The 10362-nt window shown below is 54.2% G+C and overlaps 4 protein-coding genes across 4 annotated transcripts; 2 read left to right on the top strand and 2 right to left on the bottom strand.

The window, feature by feature from the left end:
• Window positions 1-60: 60 nt before the first annotated feature.
• On the top strand, window positions 61-702 carry PUNSTDRAFT_138407 (uncharacterized protein; the record flags this gene model as incomplete). Its single annotated transcript, XM_007388093.1, has 1 exon — window positions 61-702. One exon carries the CDS (start codon window positions 61-63, stop codon window positions 700-702), a length of 642 nt encoding a protein of 213 aa, XP_007388155.1.
• A 95-nt stretch (window positions 703-797) lies between these two features.
• Window positions 798-1129, bottom strand: PUNSTDRAFT_138406 (uncharacterized protein; the record flags this gene model as incomplete). The annotated part of the gene is made up of 2 exons (XM_007388092.1): window positions 798-873; window positions 921-1129. The coding sequence occupies 2 exons, from the start codon at window positions 1127-1129 to the stop codon at window positions 798-800; spliced, it is 285 nt and encodes a 94-aa protein (XP_007388154.1).
• A 485-nt stretch (window positions 1130-1614) lies between these two features.
• PUNSTDRAFT_138405 (uncharacterized protein) lies at window positions 1615-2629 on the bottom strand (the record flags this gene model as incomplete). The annotated part of the gene is made up of 3 exons (XM_007388091.1): window positions 1615-1768; window positions 2290-2357; window positions 2417-2629. The coding sequence occupies 3 exons, from the start codon at window positions 2627-2629 to the stop codon at window positions 1615-1617; spliced, it is 435 nt and encodes a 144-aa protein (XP_007388153.1).
• A 3619-nt stretch (window positions 2630-6248) lies between these two features.
• PUNSTDRAFT_47387 (uncharacterized protein) lies at window positions 6249-7885 on the top strand (the record flags this gene model as incomplete). The annotated part of the gene is made up of 8 exons (XM_007388090.1): window positions 6249-6319; window positions 6372-6491; window positions 6572-6679; window positions 6747-6854; window positions 6952-7091; window positions 7209-7283; window positions 7341-7412; window positions 7446-7885. 8 exons carry the CDS (start codon window positions 6249-6251, stop codon window positions 7883-7885), a joined length of 1134 nt encoding a protein of 377 aa, XP_007388152.1.
• Window positions 7886-10362: the final 2477 nt, after the last annotated feature.

The following is a 10362-nucleotide window of genomic DNA, read 5'->3' as shown; positions in this document are numbered from 1 at the left end:
GGGGGGGGGGGGGGGGGGGGGTTGCGCTTGATGAAGGTGTTCATGGTGCGGCCCCAGAAGATGCGTAAGGTGCTCTTCAACCCATCAGGCGCGAGGTACCCCGAGAACTACCAAAGTGGAACGGAGCAGGACGCTGACTCTAGCTTCCGCTGCCGATTGCGGTACAGGATCAACACCCGTCGTAACCATTATCGATGCGCTGCTTCAGGCGTCGTCGCCTTCACGTGCCCCGCGGCTCTTGTCCTTGCCTCTAACCCCGGGGTCCTCGTCCTCGCCGCCTCCTCGACCATCGACGGCCTGGCAGTCTTCGCAGCACCGCCCGGCTTGGTCACTGCACCTGATGCAAAACTCGCGCCTTGTACACGCTCACCCGTTGCAGTGGTCGGCGGTGTCTACATCTCCCACGTTGGTGTCAATGCCACCGTCTTCGCCGTCGACGCGAGAGCTGCCGTGACCTTGGTCATCATCGGACGCGTCACGGTGTGCCTCCTATCCGAATGTGTGCCAACAAACGACGATAGGAATGCGGTCGGGAGAGCTGGGGGTAAAGAGGGCGAACTGGGGCGGCAAGTCGATGGGGGAGCTCGGAAAGATCCTGTCGGTGTTGCAAAAGTTCGTCAGCTGCCCGTTTCATTGTTCCTCTTTTCTCATGCGCTGTTGAACGGAGCAAAGAATGGGGGCGTACTGACCGGTGAGGAATGACGAGGTTACTTTATCCATGTCAACGCAAGGCGGAATCGAATCGTTTTCGGTCTCGTTTTCGAGAGAAACTGTGAGTTTCCGGTGGAGTTGGAATCTCACATGTAACTCCGAGATAGCATGGAGGAGCCGGCACCGGCGACATGCGGGCACACGTTGTGGAGAAAAGGCTTCCTGTAACAGTGTAAGCGTGGAGTGAGGGTGCCGTTGGGTTGGCGAACCTCCATAGTTGAGAATGTTCAACGAGCCACGGGAAGACGACATCGCCGCCCATGGGATGCTGTTGGCGAAGTTGCAGCGCGCGTGCTGCGAGGTACGAGATATGCCAGAGCGCTTCGAGATCGGCGCAGATCGTGCCGTGGAGCGATTTGGGTCGAGCGCTTGGGAGCTCCTGGGGTGAAGGGGCGTAGTTGATCCGTAACAGGTCCATGGTTATTTCATCGTAATATTCTGCGGCCCGACTTGTGTAGATGGCCAGAACGACGAGAAGAGGGTAAGATTTGGGGCGCAGGTCGTCATGATCTAGGAGGCCGGTTCATGTTCACGATGCTACGTACGTTATCATTTCGAAGAGACATACATGTCACCACGATCTTGAGACAGCTCTCCATCCCAGCCTATGTATATCGAGCTTCGTCTTGTCGGTGCCACACAGACCAGAAGATTTTGAACAGACAAGGTGGCATATGCATCAGATGAAATCATGAACCGTACTTAGGCGGGGTCTCAGCCGAAGCGCGGGGAGTGTAGGGCAGGCTTCTTCTGACAGCTGATCGCAATGACGAGCGAACCAAGAAGTGCGTACCTATGCTATTTACTACGAACAACGTGCTACGAGGCAATTTGAAGCGGATGAGTACTATACGAAATTCAACCTTCCAGTGACGAAGGGGATGATACGCATGCCCTGAATGGTCAATCTTCGTCGTCTGATTCTATGATCTCCTTCGACGGGAAGTCGCCGCCCGTCACCACCATGCCGGTCACTTCCAAACCCGCCATGACCACAGCGAAGGGCCAGCGCGGGTCAACGGTGGGCGGGCGAAGGATCCGGGGACGCTTTAGAGGCCTGTCCGATTCACCATCGTTATCTTTTCGAGGGCGGACTCCTGGGCGAACGACTTGCGGACATTTCAGCTCCCGCTGCATTCAAAATCGGAACAACAGGAATGAACGCTACCATTGGACGTGATCGCCACATTCGCAGGCTTAGATGCTTGTACACCTGGTTGAGCACGAACGATCGGGGCTGCTGGCTTCGCTCTGACGTTGGTCACGGGTTTCTGTGCACTCGTTTGAGTTTGTGCGGCTGGAGCCGGTGGTTTTGGTTTGACATTGGCTATGAGTATCGGATTAGCGCCTGACGTGGCTAAAGGCACGAAGCTGGTTGAGCCCCTTAGATCGATAGATTGACCACAATATCCGTATCGAGTAGGAGGGGCGTTGGCCGTTCTATCCACGATGCTGCGGGATAGTTGATGGCTTGGATAGGCGAGCAGTGCGTCATACGTACCTATAAGCTATGCATATTCTGAACAGGTGCGGAACCCGGTAAAAAGTGTTCAAAGCAGGCTGAATGAGCGCACGTACATCGAGCGGCTCTGCAGGTCCTCCTTCCTTGTTGCAACAATTTTGGGGCACACGTTACGAGCCAGGTCCTGAGGTACGACGGTGTCAAGCTGGACGTAGCGTCTTTGAACTGTCGGGATTCACGCACTTCCGAGAAAGGCCAGTAGAAGACCACTTGTCCTCCATCTCCGTGCCTGTCTTCGAAGAGACGAAGGGACTTAACCTTGGGGTTGGGTAGCCGTCCGAGGGCATTGAGGTCCGAAACGACCGCGGCATGACGCGCCTTGGCGTCGAGAGTCTTGAGCACCTGAAATCTTTCGAGCGAGTATGCAACGTTGACGGTGAGAAGGCCAAGATTCATAGGGCATTCCATGTAGGCAATAGTGGGACGTGGTCAACGCAGAGGAGGGCGCCGCTCTGGGCCCGTTTTTTGGTCATTGCGACAATGTCATAAATGACGGGTGCCTGACAACAGTAGCCGACGCGCCGACGTGCGACGACTCAGGTTTAGGGTAGGCCGTGACGCGTACCCGCGGTGGGTTCATCATTGTCGACTCAGAAATACTCGTAAGTACTCGAAACGAAGAGAAAGGTACATAATCAACGGTCAGCTACTCACGGAACGAAGATCAAAGCAACTATCACGATGCATGAAGGTGGTCAGGCTGACGCTATCCGGCTCCTGTCGTCCCGTCTTCTTCTTCCTCTTGTGGAAAGCTACGAGGGTTGGCGTCGATCAAGTCGGTAGGGATTTTGGTTGCTTGGTTACTGTGTCTCTCCAGTGACCGAACATGACACGGCATTCGTTTGCTGTTGAAATTGATATCGCAAACCTCGACATCTGCGCTAAAGACATAGAATATGATCAGCCATATTCAACCATTGGGGTACAGCTGTGTCTCTATCAGAGGTCATTCATTATGCACCTATCGTCATCGAAAGTGGAACAGGCCCTGGTCGAGCAATCGGCCGAATTGCCCCACGTGAACAATCGTCTAGCCAATAGAACCCTATTACTTGTGTCGAACAAGGCCACCAGCACGACTCGTTGTGGGATATCTGACTGCAATTCTGGATATCAAACTAAGTGGCACTTAATTCCGTGGCTTCTTCAGCGCGTAGACACTGTTGTGAGAGCCCCCGTGCTGTGGCCTCAATCTTTGTTTCACTGGCGTAGGTGTCTCAAACTTCAGGTGGCCTTGCGTGGTGTATATAAACCCAGGAATACACTCAGAGGGTAAGGTAAGCTCATCTCTTCTTCCTACGCGCGATCACGCGCGACCTAACTTAACTGTATATATCGAGGCTTTCGATAACTTATGACCGTCATGTCGAACACCCGAAATCAATACCAACACCAGCATCATGCTCAAAGCATGTGTCCACACCAAGCACAGGGTACCTATATGCAGATGATGTGCGATCCTGCCAGAGGAACAATTGAGCCAATGTGCGTCGTAGTGCGGAATCTATCCTCTTTTCTTACTCACGCACCTATGAAGGTTCACGCACGGACCTGTCCATGTGGGCGAGCAGGCGTTAAACAATAATACCGTCTGTTTCGCGAGACACGTTCTCGGCGGCACTCATCTATGTGAGGTACAGACGTTAGTACGCGTGAAGCCGCTTCTCGGGGTGCAACCGCAACCGAATGCATTGGTTCCGTACGAGCCGCCTGGTCCCATTCCCGTCCAAGGACCGTCTGCAAGGATTACACTGCCTAGACCTGATGTAAGAGCGCGATCGTCGTCGACGCTCTCCCGGTCGTCAACAATAATGCAGTCTGGATCGACCACCGACTCCGATGTCTCTAATCCCCGACCTCGATCATCGTCAATCTCTTCGATGTCGACAGCATCCACGCCCGAGCCTGTCACAGAACCTAGTACGGTTGCGAATGAAGGCCAGAGATTCCAGTATGTGTTCGCCCTTCCTGACCGTCGGTGTATATTCGAATGACACTGATCGTTCAGTGCACCTTCCCTGTCTGCTATTACCAGAGTATGCGACTGCGGATCATCATCTCACCGAAATATACCAATGCGACCGTTCCAGCTTCATGAAGAGAGCCTCCCCAATACACGAGATATCGTGCCCCGGTCGCGCAAGCCCATCAAAATGCTGCCTTATCCTCTGGAGCCTACGCGTCCTAATGTAGACGACGACGGAGAGTCCGAGCTTGACGAGCTTGACGACGCTGCATCCGTAGACACAAACTTTTCCGCGCGACAGTCGGATGTCGCGGCGAGGCGCCGGGCGCGGAGGCACCAGGCGGGTCATCCGTATAAGACTCCCAGTCGTGGTGGAAAGTACTGGCGATCGCAAGACATCCAGAAGAAGGGCGTGTACCCGTGCTGTTGGCCGGGCTGCGCGCACGTCGTCACTGACTACGATAGTGCGAGCGCGCATCTGGAGGAGCACATCGTAGCTCGGGAGACGTTGCGCGCCGCGAGGATACGGGAGGCAAACAGGAGACAGACGGACATTCATTTGGAGAGCCTGCTTGCTGGTAAGGTCGTGACGCGTCCCATAGTCGTATCGGACGAAGAGAAGGAGAGCTGCCCAGATCGGGAGATGGCCATGGACACGGACTTGGCGAAGGAAGAACATCAACCGAAGGTCAAAGAGGAAGAGGGAGAAGACCAGGAGACGACGCCCTTATTGTGTCCTCGCGAGGGGTGCATGTACAAGGGCACGTCGAAGAAGAGCCTGATGCGCCATCTCATGCGCGCAGACCACATGGGCGTGAAGATCGTGTGTCCCGGATGCGATGCGGCATACGCGAGGCCGGACGCACTGACTAGGCATCTGAATTCGCTTGAAAAGCAAGGAAATCTGGAAGATCATCTTGCTAATCGAACATGAAGCGTTCACTAGGACTCGGATTCGGATTCGGATTCGGGTAGACGGACGACGGACAATATGCAACGGACATGACTCACCTTCGACGTGCACACGCTCTTTTTCCCTTGGACACTATGCGTCGGTTATGCTAGAAGGCCTGCCTAATGTCTATGGCTGGTCGTTTTCGCTCATTTGCCATAGGTAAAGTGTATGTCAAACACCTAAATGACGATCATGATGCTACCCCTTGCCTGAGCCCCCCTCTCGACTACTTTGCCATGCGAGTTGCACGTGATTGAGATCTTTTCGGCCGGCTCCCCCGTGCGTCTTCCTCGGACTCTTCCGCTCTGCGCTGATTTCGTCCAGAAAGCGAACAAGGTCGTCGTCGTACTCATGGACGTTGGCTCATCGACCGTGTCAGGCATAACTGCATGCTTTTCTACGAGAAAACGGGCGTTTTTTGCTCCAGATATGCATGTACGTCGCCATTCCAGGGAATCATGTTCCTCTGGCTGACGGTTGGTTATCAGTGTTCTTCTGGCCACGGAGGCTGAGCACCTCGTGGTGCTGGTCATGGCCGCAAATACAAGGCGCCTCTTTGAGTGACGGCACGGAAGGTCGGCTAGCGGAGTTTTGACTCCGCATGCTAGCATGCCTCGAGGCTCATGGTCACCCGGGCTCTGCACGACTCGCCATCGACTTGAACGTTTCCCCGTACAGGACTGGAGCTATAGGGTTGCCCGTCTCTCAAATAACAATCATCGCGTTCCAACCTTCGTCATGTATTCGTCGATCCACGAAGGACGTTCGCCTTCCAACATGGCTCTATGCCCGGACGTTCGCCTCGGATCTTTGACACGGTGTAGGCGATGTGGTCACAGCTACAATGCACCCATCTTTGCCTTTGCTTTGCAACGTCAAAGAGATTTCTGTCTTTTGTCTTCGTGCGATAGCGAAAGACACTTGCGAGTTATGGCGTTCCATCTGGTATAAATTGCACGCTCTCCCGGTTGTCGTATGCTCACCGCTCGGTATCATCTTTGTTTCAGCTTCTCTCCCAATCCACTCTCATCCCCCCACTCACATCTCAAACATACATCCCAAAACCTTCGTATCCTATACAGTAGAGCGAAGACATGACCCCGAACGTGCCCGCAAAATCGTCCAGAGCCGGCCCTCGCAAACCGGACGCTTGGGGCTTAGCGATGTACGTCTCTACCGAGAAGTTTACATGATCGCATCGCTGACGATGTGCGCAGAAACGCAAACACCGACAGGTCGATGGGTCGGCCTCCGCGTCAAGAAGTCGCGCATGCGTCCCCCGGAACGGCCGACATGTCCACGCTCGTTCAGGCTGCGGTGGATGCACACCTTTCGAGGTAAAGCATATGTTCTCGCTCTTGTCTCCAGCCGCGCCTCTTTGCGCGCATGGCTTACTCAGCGCTAATCAAAACTACAGGAGTCTGGACCTCGCACTGGCGCTGGGGCCGATTGTTCCTGGTGAACAGCAGCCGGCCTCCCGCGGATCCATGTGTCACTGCAGCGAGCAGAACGGATGTCCTTCGAGGTAAAGCACGCTTCCCTCACCTTCATTGGTCCTGCTCTGATCATACGTGTGCCCCAACCTTGTGCAGGATTCTGCCTTTCGAACTTGCGCCTCCTCCGGCTCTTTCTCTCACTCAGCAGTCGCCGGTCACTGGATCCATGCCTGTTGGGACGGGAGGCTTCACGTATTCATATAGGTAAAGAAAACGACCTTGTTCTCCGTCATGTCCTCTCCGTCATTCTCGGGAGTGTTCATTCATTCAGTCGATATCCCTGCTAACCAACATCATCCAGAATACCTGTCCTCATGCAGCCGGGTCAATATATCCAGCCATATTTACCCGTGCCCTCTTACGGAGATGTGCTCTACTACGACACTCCCCAGAACGGCGGCGCTCCGTTTGTGTACCATCACGAAGAGCGCGCTCCTGAGCGTACGTGCTTTCAAGACGGGCGAAAACGGGCAAGGTCACCTGGGGATAGTGCTATGGGGTAGGCACGCCGCGTCGACTTCGTCATCATTTCATAATCTGATGCTTGTGATCCTCTAGCGTACCTCGCAAGCATCGTCACTGCGAGGCCATACCGTCCGCTGACAAGAACAGTGGGACGAATGACAGCATCAGGTGGGCACAGACGGTACTTCACGTTCACGGCTGGTTCACTGATCCGTGGTGTATCAGGTGGCCTTCTGAGAATCGTCCCCGAGACATGCCCACGCACGGTGAACGAAAAGCACCCAGCTTCCCAATCACGTAAGCTTGCTTTCTGCTTCCTCTTACAAGCAGCCTTTGATCCCTCTGCCGGCTCCAGAAACGTAGGCGATGTGCCCGCAGGCGTTGTTGAGAAGGGCAATCTCTCCCATATCCTCGACGGAGAATCGTCGGCGCCCTTCCCCGAGGACTGGTTGCCGCGTGGCGAGCCCTCGACTCATTCGGCGCGTCCCCGGTCGAGTGCTTCGCACTTCCCGCTGCGTGCTCGCGAAAGACATGCCGCTGCATTTAGCCCGGCGCCTCCCTTAGAGGCCCTGTATTCGTGCTGCTGGCCCGGCTGCGAACGCTACGTGGTCGACTATCAGGAGGGCGTGCAGCATCTCAAATTCCACATCGTGGGAATGAAAGCACCCTGGATGTGCGCGATATGCGAGAAAATCTACTCCAAGAAGTATGCCCTGGTTCGGCACCTGAAATTCAAGCCTCACTTCAAGCTGGAGTCCAAAAGGAACTGAAGCTGTTTGACCAAGGCGCGGCCAGGTCACAGTTTGGAAACATCTCAGCGCGAATAGACCCCGCTCTTGCCTTTCCTTTTGCGCTTCCTTCATCCAGGTATTACTTCCGCATCTCGATATGGACTGTCTCTCTCTTTCATCGTCTTAACATTCTCGACTACGCTAGTTTATTTTTGGTTTATCCTTGTCGCTCCCTACAACCCCCTCCTCGCCACGCTCATTTCCTCGGAATGGTTTTACCTCGTTTCGCTCCGCGTCATTCAACGACCATTCTGACGTCATTCACGCCGCTATCCGCTATCCGACTACTGACCACATTCCTTTGATTCCATTCTTACGTCGTTCACCCACCCACGCCTCTCTCCGCTATCTGATTATTACCCACATTCCTTTGTGTCTTTCTCTCCGACGCTACCATCACGTTCGCCGATGTACATGCTAGGCAAGAATCACTTATGTAGTTCCTTTGCATTCAATCTTATCTTGCTTTAGCCACTAAACATCCTACCATAATGTACCCTCTCAACTCTTGCCATCTGTACATCGCTACGCTTCCGCGGTCGTGTTCATTGCGGATCACACGCTGGACCAGCGACGCAGGTTTCTAAGCTATCCTAGTGCCACTTAACCCTGCTATAAATGTTCTTTGACAAAGCGGGGTTGCTTGTTTTCTGCATGTCATGACCTTATTGGTGACTCTCGTCTTTTGCTGGCAGCCTTGATATCGCTGCAAACCACAATCATGCGGTGCGGTGGTCCTAGACGCGAATACAAAGCGCCTTGGTTAAAGCGTGGTCCACCAGCTGGAGGAATCCAGCCACGTGGTACCGAACTTAGCGACGTCCACGAGAAGACTTCTTTCCTGTTCTCACTGCAACGACTCCAGAGTCTCCGACTCAACTCAATCGACATCCTATCGAGAACTAACGATGATTCAGGTTCCACGATATTTCTACGCTTCAACCGCGGATACGATTTGGACGCGGCCGGGGCTACTACGATAGTCAAGGCCACCGCAGCGCTGACTCCTCCGCTTTCGGGATGCGAAAGGACCACAAGACATCTGAACGGCTTTGTGCGAAATTGAATGCGACGGTTGGCCACTAGTCTCGTTCTGTGCTATATAACGCGCCCTTCGCGGGCCGACGTAACCTCACTGCACGCTATATCAACACTCTCAACTCGAGAACAACTTCCCCTGAAGCAGGCCGCTCGCGATCACAACAACCTTCACTTCGGCTATGCCGCTTACTCTATCTGCGAGTCATAACGGAGCCATGCCCGTGATCCTTTATCCTAACGCGTCCGCGGCACCTCCCTTGCTTCCCCTGATATATCCGACTTCTTCAAGTCGCCCCCGGTCCCGCATCGCCAACCACGGGAAACATGCGGCCCATAGACGCAGAACTGCTTCTGAACTGCCTCCTCCCCCTGGATACTCCTGCAGGCTCTGCAACAATGAATGGACGTGTCTACCCCGCCTCACCTCCACAACCGTCCCTCCTACGGTCCCGGATATAGGAAAACCCGCGTCAACGCCAGCCGCAACAGAATCATCGAATTGACCCTTGAAGACGCACGAACAGAGCCCCCGAGCTAGGCGATTCTACTCGTGGCCGGCCTTGGAGGCTCAGCTTAGGGAACACGGCGTGTCATGCGATCTGACTATCCCGTTTGCATGCTGTGGACAAGTCCCCGTCAACTATGCCGGCGCTCTCTCTCACCTTATCGGGCATGTCGACGGAACCTACAAGCCTGGCACGAACATGCCCTACTCATCCATCTATCCGCCTTGCGAGAATTGCGAGCTCGAGCACATTCTATCCAGCAGCCACGTTGGGGCGATGATCACCTGCCCCGGATGCCACGTGCAGTTCGCGCGAGCGGACACGCTGTTTTATCATTTGTTCCAGATCAAGGAGAGGGACGGCTGTTTGGAGCGGCATTTCGCCCACTGAACAACCGTTCAGGTGAATACATGGCGCTAAGCGCGCTGCGCCCGCGTTGACATGGCATCTGTACATGTACGAGAAGAAATGCGGTTCATTATAGCTGCATTCTGCGCGCTGAGCAGCCGGAATCAACGCGAAGGTCCGGCGCTGGTACACTGTGAACTCGTTCAGTATTCGGCCACCGTTATACATACCTTCCGTCGGGTGTCATCTACTCAACGTCGACTCACCTGGACATCATCTAGTGATCATTGTCTGCTACATCCATTCCGTCATATCACGTTTTCACGATGCCATCACTACCACACTCTTCGGTCTTTCTGGAACATTTTCCCCTTGTGCCACTTCTTCGCATCCATACGAGCCTCATTCAACCGCATAAATGCACACAGCTCCCCATAGCTTATCGTATATTGGACTTCATTTACTCACGCTTCCTCTGTTGTATATGCGTTGTCTAGCCCTGGGCAATCAATAGCAGGTTGTAACGTTCCGATCTCGGAGTAAAACATACTGAGACATCAT

This window comes from Punctularia strigosozonata, assembly GCF_000264995.1.
Source record: "Punctularia strigosozonata HHB-11173 SS5 unplaced genomic scaffold PUNSTscaffold_16, whole genome shotgun sequence".
Classification (NCBI taxonomy): Eukaryota; Fungi; Basidiomycota; class Agaricomycetes; order Corticiales; family Punctulariaceae; genus Punctularia; species Punctularia strigosozonata.
Note: the sequence above shows the minus strand (reverse complement) of the source record. Positions and strands in the feature narration are given on the sequence as shown.